General features: G+C 46.0%; 1 protein-coding gene across 2 annotated transcripts in view; it reads left to right on the forward strand.

The window, feature by feature from the left end:
• Positions 1 to 2,344: 2,344 nt before the first annotated feature.
• The window catches only part of LOC147613038 (Nucleotide-diphospho-sugar transferases superfamily protein), a 73,741-nt gene continuing 58,620 nt past the window's right edge, over positions 2,345 to 17,465 (forward strand). For both annotated transcript variants that reach the window (XR_015263340.1, XM_086782334.1), the window contains exons 1-2: positions 2,345 to 2,459; positions 2,654 to 2,724. Coding sequence is in view for 1 of the 2 variants with exons in the window: in XM_086782334.1 (XP_086638460.1) it covers positions 2,400 to 2,459; positions 2,654 to 2,724 (131 nt within the window). In the remaining variant the exon portion in view is untranslated. The remainder of the gene's footprint in view (positions 2,460 to 2,653; positions 2,725 to 17,465) is intronic.

Raw genomic sequence — 17,465 nt, forward strand, 5'->3', positions numbered from 1 at the left:
AAAGTGAGATTTTAATTTATATGCAACTAAATTATGGACATTTAGACTTGTTCATCGTCGGTCGTAATAACTCAATTATCAACTAGTTTAGTCTCTAACTCATTCTAGCAAAAATGGCATAGGCACATCCTTGGCCATACCCTAGTACCATCACAACAAAGCATCTAATTATAAATTTACCTATTTACATGAAGCTCTAAAAACACGTCAAGTTGTTGGGTTTCGATCCTTGAGTGTTCAAAACCTGTCCTTGGTTCATGTAGACCATGAATCCATAAACACATTTGACCTTTATGTTGTGCTTGACACCATATGGACCTATTTTGGGCACTAGTGGGTGCCATTCCATAAGTAAAGGCTACCCATGAGCTTAATGCCTTTGCTAAAGCCTTGTAATTTACACACATTTCTCTTGTACTTGGTTCTTGCATTCTTGGCACTTATGTTGATTGCTTCCTTATTGACCTTCGACATGTATTGACTCCAGTTGACTTAGTTAACACTTAGCTCCTATGTTGCTCCCTTCGCTATTGCTTATCCTCCTATAATTGTGGCTGCTCTCTTAGTCTCCACTTTCTATAGCCACTATGGCTGCTCTCTTAGTCTTGTCTTTCTATAGCCACTGTGGCCCCTCCTCTAGCTACTTCTAGGGCTACTCCTAGCTACTAGTCATCCTTCTCATTACTTATATGGCTCCTCATGCTCCTCTCACTATTAGAGTTAATCCTATGCGTCTAGGTATTGCTCTTCCCTTGGCTAGTTCTACTGGTTCTTAGCCTCCTCCTCTACTCGTGGTTTGATATTTTTCTAATTGGCACAGCTCCTCCCCCTCATCTGGTTATAGCTCCTCCTTGTCCTTCTCCCTTGGTTTCTTTGAATCCCACTTCTTCCATATGACAATGATGATGCATGATATCATTGATGTTCTATTGCCCCTCTTGCTCCTCTAGCTATTACTACTTTCCCCATGGCTACTGCTTATCCTTCTCTCGTGTTGGCTACACCTTGTCTCCTTTTCCTGTGGATGTTGTGGCTCTTCCTCTAGCTACTTTTGGGCTTGCTCTCCTACTTTTCCCCTTTGTGTGCTTCTCCTCTAGTTGCTTTTGGAATTTGTCCTCCTCTAGCTACCATAATTAGTCCTCTTCTCTTGTGGCTTTGATAACTCCTCCTCCCCTTTGCTCTTGTGGCTTTGATAACTCCTCCTCCTTTGCTCTTGTGGCTTTGGTAACTCCTTCTCCTCCTCATATGGTTGTTGTGTAGTTAGCCTCCATATGGCTATTGCTTCTCCCTTGGCTACTGCGGGCTATAGCTACTACTACTTTTTCTTGTTCTCAACCTTCGATCGTGGGGCTATTCCTTACTAGCTCTTTCTTTGGTGGTTTTCTCCTTTTATAAATATTGGTGCTCCTTCCATTGTTATCATCATTGTTGTGTCTCCTTCTTTATTTTTCCTTCTTGGCATGTATTTCTTGGCCCTTTAAGTCATTTTAAAGCTTTGGCAAGCACTTCCTATGGTTTGGCAAGCAAGCCACATTTTGCGTAAATACTGATCAACGTGTTGTCAACAATAATATGTTCTCTATAGTAAATCCTTAGTATTTATTAACCCTTGTCCATGGCTCTTATGTTGCCACAAGATTTCAAGCTACCAATAAACGTGGCAACTTGCATCATATTAAAAAAATTGAGTGTTTTCTCACCACATCCACCTTTGGCGCATAGGTTGTAATAAGTGCTTCACACAAGACTACGTTACAAAGTAGAAGCTTATCAAACACTTCTTCTACCTTAGCAAGAGACCTACATTAAGCATACATAAAGGTTAAGATGTTGCCAAAAAGATAGTGTCCTTCCCAAAACCCCTTTCTTATCAATATTAGCATTTTTTACGGCCCTTGTTTGCAATTCCTATGTTGTTAGAAGCTCTCAACCTGTAGATAAATGTAGCAATATCTATAAGGATATTGCATCTTTTCAAAGTAGTATAGTGCCTCCTCACAACATTTCAAAGTAGAAGAGTGCATACTCACCACATTCATGTGTGCATATCTTGCAATAAGTGGATTCCGTGAGAGAGTGCATTACAAAGTGGGCACTTAACAAATTGCTTTTGCAAGTGAACCATTTTCAACATACATACCAACCAAGGTGACACCAACAAAAAAATCCAAGAATTTCTATTCACATACGATGTTTTTGAAACATAAATTGAACTAAGGTCCTCAACCTAGCGAATGTGAGGCATATATATATTGCACGTTAATTAATTATTAACAAAAAAAAACGTGTGGGGTGCTTATAATTCGGTATTAATATGCACTCTCAAAAACGCAATGATGTGATATTGGGGACCTACACATATAAACGACCACATTGCAGTAATTCAGAAGTCGTGGATTATGGCGTACCTCTTCAGCTTGCTAGCGGATTTGTACCCCCGTCTGCTTGTCGTCTCCTTCGTAAGTCGCAGATCCTGATTATCTCAAGCAAAGTCTGATTAGTAATGTTATTAGTCAAGATATAATAATTTGATCTGGTCCCTGTTTTTTTTCTTTCTCTAACAGTGAGTAGAAACCCTAACAGTAAGTAGTTTTTCCATCGATTTCACAGTACGTGAGTAACCCTAACATCAATCTCATCATGCCATTGGCAGGCTCTGTTTGCATTTATCTGGATCCTGAGCTACTTTCTCGAATGGTTGCGAGAGCTAGAAAACAGTGCCCGGTAACGTGTCTGATCTCTGTGCAAACAATGTTGAGAGACAGAGAAAGAGAGAGAGATGATCCTTTTGTATGTTATAGCTAAGCCAGGGGCCACATGTGATCCATACGACAGCACCAAAGTAAAGGGAGACCCGAGGTGGTATAGCCAAGGCAGGGGCCACATGTGATCCATATTACATCAATGAAGGTAAAGGGAGATCCGAGATGGTATATCCAAGCCAGGGACCACATATGATCCATATGACACCACTGAAATGAAGGAAGTGGGACTCGAAACCATTACACGAGTTTTAAAATCATTTCAGTAGAATTCTCTTAAAAGAAAAGAAAAGCAGATTCATGTTCAGGCGTTTGACACTCTCTAATGAGAGCGTGCACATTCACTGTCAGAGAGAAAGATATAGATATATTATATTATTATCATCATGACATCTGTCCATACACAAAGGTTAAACAAAAGCTAGTGTCTATTTACTTGTGGATGTTGTTGATTCATTGAGCACTTTTGGATGAGGGAGGGCCTCATCAATGAAAGTGGTGATGGCAATATTCTTCTATTGATTGAAAGAAAAAGCTGGATGTTGGGACACACCCCTCAAGGTTGTAAGCGTAGGGTCTATAGGTAGTTACGAAAGGCAAGCTTTCCAAGTGAGTATTCTACTTGGTCTTCAATTCTAGGAGAGCATATTCTGCAGGTCCCACATATTGACATTTTTTGTACCATATAATATTTGAAAATACAACTGTCTCTCTCTCTTGTCTCTTTGTCTTTGTTGGTGTCTTGCATCAAGGTCTTAGGGCTGAAAGAAGGTGCATAGAGCTTCCGCACATGTGACATTGGTATCAGAGCATCAGGGTTAGCAAAGTTAAGTGCTAAGGTGCACAGGTCCAAGGTGAGTAGCACAGCCAGGGTAGAAATCCTATGGGGCTGGTCGGTGTTAGTAAAACTCAAGGGAATGGCAGCCCTGTGGGTCGGATGCCATTTGGGGCATACCAAGGAAGGCTCTTGGGAAAACAGTTCCAAGGGGGTTGGAGCGAAGATTCCAGGATAAACTTTGGGAAGGAGACCATGCTTAGGGACATGGCATGAAGGTAAGGGGACAAAGTGGAACAGATGCATAGATCTCAAACACCAGATTTGGAGTGGAATCAGAGACATGGCAAGGTTTCAGTGAAAAGGTTGCTAGGAAGGAAGGATGACAAGATTGGGAGTCCATGAAGAGACAAAGGGATGATGATAGTCATCCAAGGTCAAAGGTTGAAATCCCGGTAGACATGGCTGATCTCCAAGCTAACCCCTGTTTTGGGAAGTAGGTAAACTGTATATTTAGGGAACTAGCAAGGCTCAAGATTATGCAGAAGAAGGCCTGCTAGGTTAGGAGAGCAAGGTAGACAAGGGCTTGCAGATGAAGTGGGGATGACGTTTATTGGTGGGTTTTGTTCTTGTGTTGCTGGTTGATCGCAAGTTAGCCAGTTCATGGGCCTTTGGGGAGCCAAAGGCCATAGATTTTGTATAGACATATTGACATCTTTTGTACCATATAATATACCAAAAATACAGCTCTCTCTCTCTCTCTCTCTCTTTATCTCTCTCTCCTTTGTTCGCTACTGTTGCCGCCGCCTTCTCCCTGGGCCGTCCCTGCTCGCCGCCGCCTTCTCCCCGCTGTTCTCTGTTCGCTACTGTCGCTGTTTGCTGCCCCCCCCCCTCTCTCTCTCTCTCTCTCTCTCTCTCTCGCCGCCGCCTGCTCCCTGGGCTGTCTGGTTGTCTGATAGCCCCTCGTCATCCCCTTTCCCACCCACCCTTCCTCAGGCCCCCAAGGCAGCAACATAACACTCTCTCTCTCTCTCTCTCTCTCTTTTCTCTACATGGCTCCACCCCCCCTCCCCGCTGTTGCTGTTTCGCGCTGCGTGTAGGTGTCATGGATTAATTTCCAGTCCATTGGCTGTGGGAAGTACTACAAAAAGTCATGGCCAAGACCGGAGTTAAAGAGGAGCTCGTGAAGGTGGAGGACAAGCTCAGCACAATTATCAAAGAAAACAAGAAGATGGTCAACTCTTCCGTTACCACAATCATAAATCGACTCTCCAAACTTGAGAAGGGATTTGACAAAATCCAAGAGCTCGAAGAGAGAACATCGAGGCAAGAGGCTGAGATTTCAGTCTTAAAGGAGGAACTAGTGAAGGCCAAATTGCATGCTAAAAGTCAAGCGGCTGAAATCTCAGCCCTCAAAAAGGAGTTGGAAGCCACTTCACAAGGCAAGCTTGAGGATAGAAAATTTCAGCCCTCCTTTATTGAAGAGTTGAATACCATAAAGGAACAAATGAGGATCATTCGAGAGGAGGAGGAGCAACATAAAGAGAAGACATCTTCATGGGTGGAGGTGATCACAGAGACACAAAAGAAGATGGACGAGGCGGAGAAATGAACAAGGTCGCCAAGAAAGGGAAAGGTAAAGAATCGCCACCCATCCCCACTCCCACGATCAACATGACCCTTGAAGAGGAGCAAAGGAGGAAGACCCGGGCCTTACATGTACGAGTGTCCGGTCTAAAAGACTGTGATGATGCGGAAGGGGAAACCAAGGAGCTCTTCTCTATGATGGGCATTGAAGCCACGCACACAAAGAGCTACCCTTAAGCTAGAGATCATGAACTTCCAAGGCATTACTACCTAAGACCATACACCATCTTAAATGGCGTGCAACCAATTGCAACTTTGGATGACCTACGATAGGCCCCCATAAAGCTATTTGTGAGCTTAGACTCCCAGTCAATGCATCGAGACTCAATAATCTTTGTCAATATCGAAATAAGAACCTTGTTGGTGCTCTCTGCTTGACCATTTTCCTATGGGTGATATGGCATTGGCTTACGATGAGCAATCATTAATGTGTTAGTGAGATTATTTATTACATTGTTGATGAAATGCTTACCTTAATCCCTCACTAGCTCAAATGAACATCCAAAGCGGGTAATGATGTTCTCATAGAGAAACTTAGCAATTTCCATGGCATCCACTTTTTGTGAAGCTCTTGCTTCACAAGTTGAAAATCAAATAGGTTGCAAAGTGCAGACCCTCTGTACAGTTCGAGGGGGGGAATACATGTCCATTGTTTCAAAGCTTTTATGGCAGAAAAAGGCATAAAGCATCAATGCACGATGCCATATTCTCCTCAGCAAAATGGTGTTGCTGAGAGAAAGAACAGGTTCTTGATGGAAATTGCTAGATGCATGGTTAAAGGCAAAGGCTTGCCTCACAAATTTTGAATGGAGGCAATAATGTGTGCTACACGTGTTGAATAGATGCCCTACCAAAGCATTGAAAACCATAATGCCGTATGCGGCCTGGCACGAAAGGAAATCTAAAGTTGATCACTTTAGAGTTTTTGGATGTATAGCTTATGCACATGTACCTCAGCAATTGAGAGGTAAGCTTGATGACAAAGCAGCTAAGTGCATATTTGTGGGTTATAGTAGTGGCAGTAAAGGCTACCGTGTCTTTAATCCTTCCACACAGGATTTTGGACAGCAGAGATGTTGTATTTGCTGAAAATTCAGACCAGCCATTGGCTGAATTTTTTGGACAGCCACCTCCCGGTCCACTTAACATGTTTGAAGGACTTCTCCTGTTTGGAATTGATGGCTCGACAGATCAATCATCAACTTTGCCTAATGGACAGCATTTGGGTGCTCAAAATCAGCCCATGAATGAGCCCATTACACCTCAAAATGTGGAGGAAGCAGTGGAGCAAGAGCGGACAGCAATGGAAGAGGCTAGAGTTGTGCCTTGTTGGTTGCTCCGTACTTTACAGGGGAGCAAACTTTCAGCTCCACTTGGTAGCAGGACTCGGGTTGGTCCATGTAATGCAAGAGATGTCACGTGCATCCCGCAATTGGATGCCACGTAGACATTTCTGAACAGAAAGTGCAGGACCTGGGATGGTGAACTGGTCCCATGTGAGCCCAGTCCGGGACGAGTCAGCCAGGGATCCATCTCAGTCGTCCGAGGTCAGGTGTGCATTGTCCTCCACATGAGTCCAAGGTCAGGTGTGCACTGTCCTGCACATGAAACAGTGCCAGTCCGCGCTGTGAGTCTCCCTCTAGAATGATGGCAGTGGTTCTGTGTATCTTGTATGGTATCGGATGCCAGATCACTGAGTAGATAGTGGTTAGGACAAGGGGCCAGCCCATAGGGCTACCCCGGATCTGAGTGTGGGCATGGGAATGGTGTAGAACCACCCCCATGAGGGCCAGGAAGGCCCAGGCTGAACCCACCAGCCATGGAGGGGCTGTAGGACAGCCCTAGGGCAAAGATAAGGCTATTTCCAGGAGCTTACAGCCTTTATATGGCTGTAGGCCATGTATGGGGCAGCCCATACAGGCTGCCCAGCCCTGGGATTGTGGACAAAAGATGTGCCCAGCCCTTCAGAAGCAAGCGCCTGATGTCCAGCCAGCCAGGAAGAGATGCGCAGACTTTATGGGATTTTTTCCAGCATTTTTTGGGATTTAATTCAGCATTTATTGCTGAATTTTCACCAGTCGTGGGACATTGGTGCTGGCTGCCTGTTTATCAGCTGGCCGACTGCTCCTGATGGGAAGTATAAATAGTGGAAGCCATAATCCCAATCATTCATCTCATTTTTCACCAAGTGCTTAAGCAAACCAAGGGGCCAAGACAGCCAAGGGCTTGCTAACGCAAAGGGGTGAAGGATTCAGGTCAAGGGCAGGGTATTCCTAGCCAAGAAAAGGTCCAAGGTTGCTGTATTTTCTTTCAGTTTTCTCATCATTCTAATAAAGCAAATACACCATCCGTGGTGGGGGCCCTACAGAGGGTAATTGGGACCCAATACTGTGTCCTCTCCATCTCTCCCTCTCTCTCTCTCTCTCTATTTTCTGCACTTCTCCTCTCAAGTTTGTGCGTTAATTTCCGTCGCGAAAAGAGTGCTGAATTTTGAGTTTTGAAGTTACTGATCTTTCTTCGAAGCTTCCGCATATCACAGTGGTATCAGAGCCTACTTCAAGTACAAAGATTCAGCAAAGAAAACCATAAATTTTTTCTCGCTCGTGTGGTTGGTTTTTAGATGCCGGTGGACTATCCCTTTCGGAGTGACTCCTGTCCCTCAAAGGACGGTTGGTTTTTAGCCTCCGGAAGCCTCCGGAAGTCTCCCACACAGATAGTGGATGGTCAGATTGCGTTTCGGAAAGGAATTGCATTTTCCTGCTATGGCGAGTTTCAGCGACGAGAGTGATTCAGAACCATGGGACCAGAGTGCACCAGGCAGCCCAGCTAGGGCACCAGGCTCGAGTGTCACAGACATGTTCCAGCAGATAATGTGAGCACTCGCAGAACAGACAGCCAAGTTGGATGAGCAGAAGGCGCGGATCTTGGCTCTGGAGGAGCGTACCCGCTCTCCAGCGTCGCGTTTTCCATCTCCTCCTCCCTCTCCTTCCGTATCCCAGATTCTAGATCCTCGTCTCACAGGGACTCTCTCGCGGGGTCACAGCCGCAGCCAAGCTCCTTGCTTGAGTTGCAGAAGCGTGCATTGGAGATCCGACAACGAGAAGACGACGCCATGCGACGCGTGGAACACGAGCGTTACCTCAAAGCTTTGGACGCCAGATTGACACCGGCGGCGCCCTCGAATCATTTTCCTGAGAAAATGAATTTCAGTAAGTATAATGGTAAACTCGATCCCACAACTCTTTATTCATGGTTACATCAATTTGAAGCTTACTTTGCCGCAGTGAGGAAAACAGATACTGACAGAGTGATCTACTTGGAAGGTGAGGCCATTCCTTGGTGGACTCAGTGGGCTCATGCCCACACCAGAGCAGGTATGGCAGCTTATGTGTGGGACGAGTTCGTCCGCGACCTTAAGCAGCGGTTTCTACCGCCCCACTACCTTGAGCGACTTGAAGACGAGTTCAGGGGAGTGCGTCAGAACGCGCAACCAGTCCTTCAGTTTGCCAATAAAATTTCGACCTTATGTCTGCAATTAGGCTTATCTGATACGGACAAGAAAGGGCAGTTTTTGTATGGCCTGGACACGCAAATCCAGTGGGAGGTGCGTATGTTTAGGCCAGCCACCTTTGAGGATGCACTCTCGCTTGCGCAGAGTGTAAAAATGAAACACAATGGCGGCAAGCCCAAGACTTCCCAGCCGGCTTCTCCCAGGGCTAACACCTCGGGGGGCAAAAGCTAGAACGAGACGGGGTCTTCCCCAGGACAGAGCCCGGGAGCCTCTGGCTCCAAGAACTCGAACAATGCGTCTAAGCTTACTCCAGACCAGAAAGCGGAGGCAGGCAAGACAGGTGGCAAGTTGAGTGCTGAGGAGCTTTCTCAGTACAAGAAGGAGGGTAGATGTTTCTTTTGTCATACAAAAGGACATACTTCTCGGGATTGTCCGAAGAAGCCTCCAAAGGCCGCCGCCGCCTCCACAGCTTCCGTGGTGAGCTCAGCTCCCACACAGACCCCAGTGGCTACCCCTAGTTCTTCAAATCTCGGTGCTTCAGTTGGAGCAATTATTAGCCGGGAGCTCGAAGATAAGCAGAAGGGCGCCCATGACCAGGAGTATGAGCGCAACGAATTGCTCGTCCTTTGGCTACATAGGTGGCCAGAGAGTCGTCGTCTTGTTTGACAGCGGCAGCACAGAGGATGTGGTCACGGAACAGGCCGCTAGGCGTGCTCGTTTCGAGCTGACTCCAATGGACAAACAGGTTGAGGGTCTTAGCACAAGTATGACAACGACCGTCAAGTATGAAGCTCTAGTGCTAAGTTAGTGATTCAGGGCATAGAGTTTGTGCGTGACTTTATGGTTGCCCCTCTTGTAGGAGCAGACATAATTTTGGGTATCCAGTGGTTTCACAAGTTTCTTCCTGATGTCAAGTGGGACAAGCACACGTTCCAGATCAATCGGAATGTGTCAAACACCCCGGTGACCATCAAGTGTGAGCCAAGTATTCCGAACTTTCCGCTCATAAGCCACTTGCAGGCTAAGCGAGCAGTCAGGAAAGGCGCACAGTGTGCGATGATTTACATCCAGACAGCCCAGACGGTGGCCAGTGCTTTCGAGAAGTACTCGGTTCTCCATGAAAAGTTCCAGAAGATTTTTCTTCGGGACAGCCTCTCTTCCCAGCTCCCCCCGTCCAGACCGGAGGATCACAGGATTGACCTCCTCTCGGGCTCGAAACCCCCGAGCAAGTTTCCGTATCGCCTTTCCAAGGCTATGGAATCGGAGTTGGACCGCCAACTCCAAGAATTGTTGCAAGCTGGCTTCATCCGCCCCAACGTGTCGCCTTTTGCAGCACCGATCTTATTTGTCAAGAAAAAGGACGGGTCTTCCCGTTTGTGTGTCGATTATCGTGCACTCAATAAGCTGACTATCAAGAGCAGATTCCCAATGCCTCGAATTGACTATATTCTCGAGAGGCTGAATGGAGCAAAGGTGTTCTCAAAACTGGATTTAAAGAGTGGGTACCACCAGGTACGGATTGTAGAGGGGGACATCCCCAGGACAGCCTTCCGTACAGAACGGGCCCACTATGAATTTGTGGTCATGCCATTTGGTTTGACGAACGCCCCAGCTACATTTAACCGCATGATGATGCGTGTTTTTCGGGATTTGATTGGAGAGTGTGTGTTCATATTTCTGGACGACATACTCATATTTTCAGCTACAATTGAGCAGCATGACATTGATGTGGAGAAAGTCCTTAAGTTGCTGGAAAGCAACGAGCTCTATGTCAATGAAAAGAAGTCAGAATTTTATCTGTTCCAAGTGCATTACTTGGGATATATAATTAGTGCTGAAGGCATTCGACTTGATCCGGCTAAAGTGGCCGAGATTGTTAACTGGAAAGTACCTTAGACAGCTTATGATATTAGATCATTTGTGGGTATGCCAAGCATATTCCACCCACATCGACAAGTTTTCGGATCTCTCACACCGATCTGCTAAAGGGAGTGAAAACAAGAAGGCAAAAGATTCGAATGACTCCACGAGCGTTGGATGCATTCCAGAACCTCAAGGTGGCTTTATCAGAAGCGCCTTGTTTAGCCCTTGCCTCGTGGGAGGAACCATTTCAAGTGATCACCGATGCGAGTAACATCGCAATTGGAGGGGTATTGCAACAGAATGGTCATCCAGTAGCTTACATGTCTCGTAAGTTACTGCCCGCCGAAAAGAACTACTCTGTTTATGATCGTGAACTCCTAGCAGTGATATAGGCCTTGAAACATTGGAAACATTTCCTGTATGGGCGTGACTTCGAGGTTCGCACTGACCATCAGGCATTGCGCTGGATTGAGACGATGCCAAGTGCACAGTGGAGTGATCGACAACACCGCTAGAGTCAGATATTCCAGCAGTTCAGTGGTATGATTGAGTACCTTCCAAGAAAGGTCAATCCAGTGGCTGATGCTTTGAGCAGGAAGGGACAAGTATCTAGGATTCAGACCACTAGACTTGACCTTGTTGGTACAGGACTAGAGGGCATGAAGCACACGTACGCGGATTCCGAGGAATTTGGTACTCAGTGTGGGAACAGGCATTGGATGCCACAGGACCATGCCATTTTCTGATACGCGATGGTTGGCTTTTCTACAAAGGCCGACTATGTGTCATGAAGTCATTCAGGGCAGCTCTTCTCCATGATGCCTATGACGCCATTTACAGGTGGTCATAGGGGCATGAATTCGACTTTGGAGAAATTAGAATGACAATACTATTGGCCAAAGATGAGGCGTGATGTGTTTACATATGTACAACGCTGTGACATTTGTCAAAAGGTGAAAGCTCCTCGTGGAAAGAGGATAGGGTTGTTACAGCCCTTGCCAATTCCTGAGGGTCCTTTCTAGGACATTTCGATGGACTTTGTCACAAATTTGCCTCCCAGTCCGAGTACGCGTAATACGCAGTGCTTAACTATTGTTGATAGATTTAGCAAATTTGTTATGCTTATTCCTGTAGGATATGGTTGTTAGGGTTAGGGTTTTGGAAGGCACATCAACAGGAGTCGTGAGAGAGAGAGAGAGGAACACGTTTGCTCATATGATGATAATGATAAAAAGGAGTACAATAGCCACATATACAAGATGTGACCTAAAGTGTGTTCACATCGTCCGGCCATAAACTGTGCCAGGTGGACCAAACCACTTATAAACCTCTATAAGTGAAACTAAGCTAAACTGGGGGAAAAAACCTCCACTAACTGAAGTAAAAAGTGCCCCAGTAACCTACTGATGATCACTAGCACTCCCCTGGGTGCATACACAGCATAAAACCCAACAAACCCCCCTGGAGTGATATGTGATCACCGTACATCATCCACCAAAAGGAAACAAATTCAAAGCAGTGCGGAATGCTTCGAATTTCGGACGTGGTAGTGCCTTGGTGAAGATGTCTGCCACATTCTGATCTGTAGGGCAGTAAATCAGACTGATATCACCTGCTTGGAGTCTCTCCCGAACAAAGTGATAGTGAATCTCAATGTGTTTCGTGCGAGCATGAAACATAGGATTCCTGGCCACGGCAATGGCACTCTGACTATCAGTATAGATAGGTGTAGGCTCCTCCTCTGAAATATCCATATTAGCCATAAGACGACGCAGCCATACACACTCAACGGTAGTAGTGTAGGCTGCTTTGTACTCTGCCTCACAAGACGAAGTGGCCACCCTTCTTCTGTGCATAGCCCTTTGCAACTAGATGGGCTTTGTACCTGTCAATGGATCCATTTGCATGTCTTTTCAACTTATAGACCCACTTAGTACCAATGGCTTTCTTGCCTTTGGGGATCAACCAAATCCCATGTTTGATTCCTTTTAATAGAATCAAGTTCATCTTGCATGGCTTTGTTCCAATGCACATTGTCTCGTGCATCCACAAATGAATCAGGCTCATCATCATCCTGTAAACTAGCTGCCATAACCATATTTAAATCCATGATGTGTGCATGCTCATTGGTCCGTGTCTCCCTTCTCCCTACGAGTACGGCCAGCAAGAGGAGCATCTAGATGGCTGTCCTGTAATGTCCTCAAATACCATCTAGGTATATGTCTGACCGGTGGAGCCTGTTGCCCCATATTTGGCTCAACTTCTGGCTCAATCTCCTGCTGAATTTCTGCACCACCTTCATGATTAGCTGGCTGCCCTGCACCCTCATGGATTGGACTGCGTTTGCTGAATATGATGCTGATGGAGATGCGTTGGCTGACTACGAATGCTGAGGATGATGCATTTGCTGATGATGCTGCTCCCAAGGCTTCCTGGAGGAGATGCGTTGGAGCACAATGGGCTGAATGCTGCTATGATCAACCTGAATGGCTGAATGGAGAGGCTCTTCTATTTATATGCATGAGGGATGCTGGTCGGCCAGCATTAATGCAGTCGGCCACTGTCCACGATTGGGCATAAATACCATAAATGCCAGTCGGCTGGTCATAAAATACCTGAAAAATGCCTGTAAAATTCTGATTAAATGCCTAATGAACCAGATGATGCTAATGATGATGCCATGTCACCGTACACCTGACTGGTGTCCACGTGACATTCCCCGCTGCTAAACTGTTGCTGGGTGGATACCTGGCAACCTTCGACTCCTCTGCGATCCTTCTCCTCCGAACCACTGCCCCCTTCTGTCTTCTGCTGGGACTGAGGCGTCTGCAGGAGTGAAATCCTTGAGCCAAGACGTTATGTACTGCGGGAACTGGGCAAATACTTGAGTCACCCCTGACCTGTTCCTGGAAACCTTTCACCTACCATCTCCATCGTACCTGAAGCTCTGAACCTCCTGAGGCGATGTTGGAGCAAACTTCTGTCTTCTGTGGAAGAGAAACCCCCTGCTGCTGCCAGTTGAAGCCAAAACTTATGTGCTCCTTTGATGATGGATGTCCTTCTTCCCTGAGAGTTCATGGGTAACATGTATGCAGGACTGACTGCCAAGATGACTGCTAAGATGACTACTGTGCAAGCCATGTGCAACCCTATATGCTGTGCAAGAATGCAGATGGATGGGTTACTGATGCAGACCTAAGGGAAAATCCCTAAGGGTGGCTTGCAAAATTTTGAGAACTGGGTTTAACTGTGCGGAAGCGATAAAAATGATGACTGACTGAATGACTGATGAACTGAACATGCTCTAAGGCTGGTTACCCTGTAACGCTCTGATACCAATGTGACATGTGGGAAGTTAAGACCGTGGTAATCACAACCTTAGCCTAACTAAATTGCACTTAATGATGTTTAAGAGATAGACAGATATGTGTCAATGCAATGCAGCTATATTAGATGAATGAATGCGGTTACAATGAGATCCAAATGGATCTATACTGCTGAATATGCTGCCTATATGCTGAATATGCGGGCTGAACTGCTGTCCACTCTTTCCCTTGCCTCCTGAGAGGGAAACGCTGAAGGGAGGCTTTGGAACAGATGCTGAATGCTGATGGAATAATGAAACGCAGACCTGATGGCTGAATATGGACCGTATGCTGCTGCGTTTGCTGAATATGATGCTGATGGAGATGCGTTGGCTGACTACGAATGCTGAGGATGATGCGTTTGCTGATGATGCTGCTCCCAAGGCTTCCTGGAGGAGATGCGTTGGAGCACAATGGGCTGAATGCTGCTATGATCAAATATGCTGCCTATATGCTGAATATGCGGGCTGAACTGCTGTCCACTCTTTCCCTTGTCTCCTGAGAGGGAAACGCTGAAGGGAGGCTTTGGAACAGATGCTGAATGCTGATGGAATAATGAAACGCAGACCTGATGGCTGAATATGGACTGTATGCTGCTGCGTTTGCTGAATATGATGCTGATGGAGATGCGTTGGCTGGCTACGAATGCTGAGGATGATGCGTTTGCTGATGATGCTGCTCCCAAGGCTTCCTGGAGGAGATGCGTTGGAGCACAATGGGCTGAGTGCTGCTATGATCAACCTGAATGGCTGAATGGAGAGGCTCTTCTATTTATATGCATGAGGGATGCTGGTCGGCCAGCATTAATGCAGTCGGCCACTGTCCACGACTGGGCATAAATACCATAAATGCCAATCGGCTGGTCATAAAATACCTGAAAAATGCCTGTAAAATTCTGATTAAATGCCTAATGAACCAGATGATGCTAATGATGATGCCATGTCACTGTACACCTGACTGGTGTGCACGTGACATTCCCCGCTGCTAAACTGTTGCTGGGTGGATACCTGGCAACCTTCGACTCCTCTGCCATCCTTCTCCTTCGAACCACTGCCCCCTTCTGTCTTCTGCTGGGACTGAGGCCGTCTGCAGGAGTGAAATCCTTGAGCCAAGACGCTATGTACTGCGGGAACTGGGCAAATACCTGAGTCACCCCTGACCTGTTCCTGGAAACCCTTCCCCTACCATCTCCGTCGTACCTGAAGCTCTGAACCTCCTGAGGCGATGTTGGAGCAAACTTCCGTCTTCTGTGGAAGAGAAACCCCCTGCTGCTGCCAGTTGAAGCCAAAACTTATGTGCTCCTTTGATGATGGATGTCCTTCTTCCCTGAGAGTTCATGGGTAACATGTATGCAGGACTGACTGCTAAGATGACTACTGTGCAAGCCATGTGCAACCCTATATGCTGTGCAAGAATGCAGATGGATGGGTTACTGATGCAGACCTAAGGGAAAATCCCTAAGGGTGGCTTGCAAAATTTTGAGAACTGGGTTTAACTGTGCGGAAGCGATAAAAATGATGACTGACTGAATGACTGATGAACTGAACATGCTCTAAGGCTGGTTACCTTGTAACGCTCTGATACCAATGTGACATGTGGGAAGTTAAGACCGTAGTAATCACAACCTTAGCCTAACTAAACTGCACTTAATGATGTTTAAGAGATAGACAGATATGTGTCAATGCAATGCAGCTATATTAGATGAATGAATGCGGTTACAATGAGATCCAAATGGATCTATACTGCTGAATATGCTGCCTATATGCTGAATATGCGGGCTGAACTGCTGTCCACTCTTTCCCTTGTCTCCTGAGAGGGAAACGCTGAAGGGAGGCTTTGGAACAGATGCTGAATGCTGATGGAATAATGAAACGCAGACCTGATGGCTGAATATGGACTGTATGCTGTTGCGTTTGCTGAATATGATGCTGATGGAGATGCGTTGGCTGACTACGAATGCTGAGGATGATGCGTTTGCTGATGATGCTGCTCCCAAGGCTTCCTGGAGGAGATGCGTTGGAGCACAATGGGCTGAATGCTGCTATGATCAACCTGAATGGCTGAATGGAGAGGCTCTTCTATTTATATGCATGAGGGATGCTGGTCGGCCAGCATTAATGCAGTCGGCCACTGTCCACGACTGGGCATAAATACCATAAATGCCAGTCGGCTGGTCATAAAATACCTGAAAAATGCCTGTAAAATTCTGATTAAATGCCTAATGAACCAGATGATGCTAATGATGATGCCATGTCACTGTACACCTGACTGGTGTGCACGTGACAGCCTTCAAACACATAATTTTCAGCCTGATTTGCATCATAACTAGCCATGGATAATTCTGATTTTTCATCAAAAATCACATCCCGACTAGTGAATATCTTCTTGGACAGTGGGTCATATAACCGGTAGCCCTTGCTCTCACGGCTTTACCCAACAAAAATACATTTTGTGGCTTTATCATCCAACTTCCTCCTCAACTCTTTGGGTATGTGTGCATATGCAAGACACCCAAAAGTATGAAAGTGTGATACCGAAGGCTTGCGGCCATGCCAAGCCTCAATAGGAGTATTGGAAACCAATGCCTTTGTGGGACATCAATTCAAAATATGACAAGCACACATAACAGCTTCCACCCAAAAGACATGTGGTAGCTTCTTTGCCTTTAACATACATCTGGCCATCTCCATGAGTGACCGATTCTTCCTTTCTGCAACCCCATTTTGCTGTGGAGTATAAGCAGTAGTATACTGATGCTTGATACCTCTACTCTCAAGAAAGGAATTCAACATGTGTGACACATATTCCCCCCCTCGGTCAAAACGGAGGGTCTTAACCTTGCATCCTGACTTTGTTTCAGCAAGTGCTACAAAGGCCAAAAATGCATCATATACCTGTGATTTCCGTGTCAACGGATAGACCCAGCATATACGAGAGAAGTCATCAATAAATGTAGCAAAATAGAAGCAACCTCCTAATGACTTCGTCTGCATGGGACCACAAAGATCACTGTGTATAAGCTGCAACTTTGCAGTTGCTCGTAGAGCCTGATCACGTGGAAAGGAAAACCGATGCATTTTTCCCAAAATACATCCTTCACATATGTGATCTGGAGGCTTCTCCATAAGAGGTAGGTCTGTCAACATGTTATGTTGCTGCATAAGCATAAGACTACCAAAATTTACATGCCCCATGTGAGCATGCCATAACTCCGCATCAACCATAGCTGGAGTAAGAGTGAATGCATGATAAGCAGACTGATCCACTGGTTGAAATGCATCCAACTGATAGAGTCCATGACATAATGTACCAGTAAGCATCAAGGTCAAGGCATTAGCTTTGTCTCTGACCATGCATTTGTCATCATCAAAGTTGACTTGCATACCACACTGTGCTAAAGAAGAAATGGACAACAGATTCTTCTTTATCCCTGGTACATATAAGGCATCTGTAAGGCGAAGAATAGAGCCATCAATGGCTGTGAGCTGAATCTCCCCAATGCCACGAACTGGATATGAAGCATTATTGGCACACTGAACGGT

Source organism: Cibotium barometz, chromosome 44, assembly GCF_041138505.1.
Source record: "Cibotium barometz isolate CiBa-2024 chromosome 44, ASM4113850v1, whole genome shotgun sequence".
Lineage (NCBI taxonomy): Eukaryota > Viridiplantae > Streptophyta > Polypodiopsida > Cyatheales > Cibotiaceae > Cibotium > Cibotium barometz.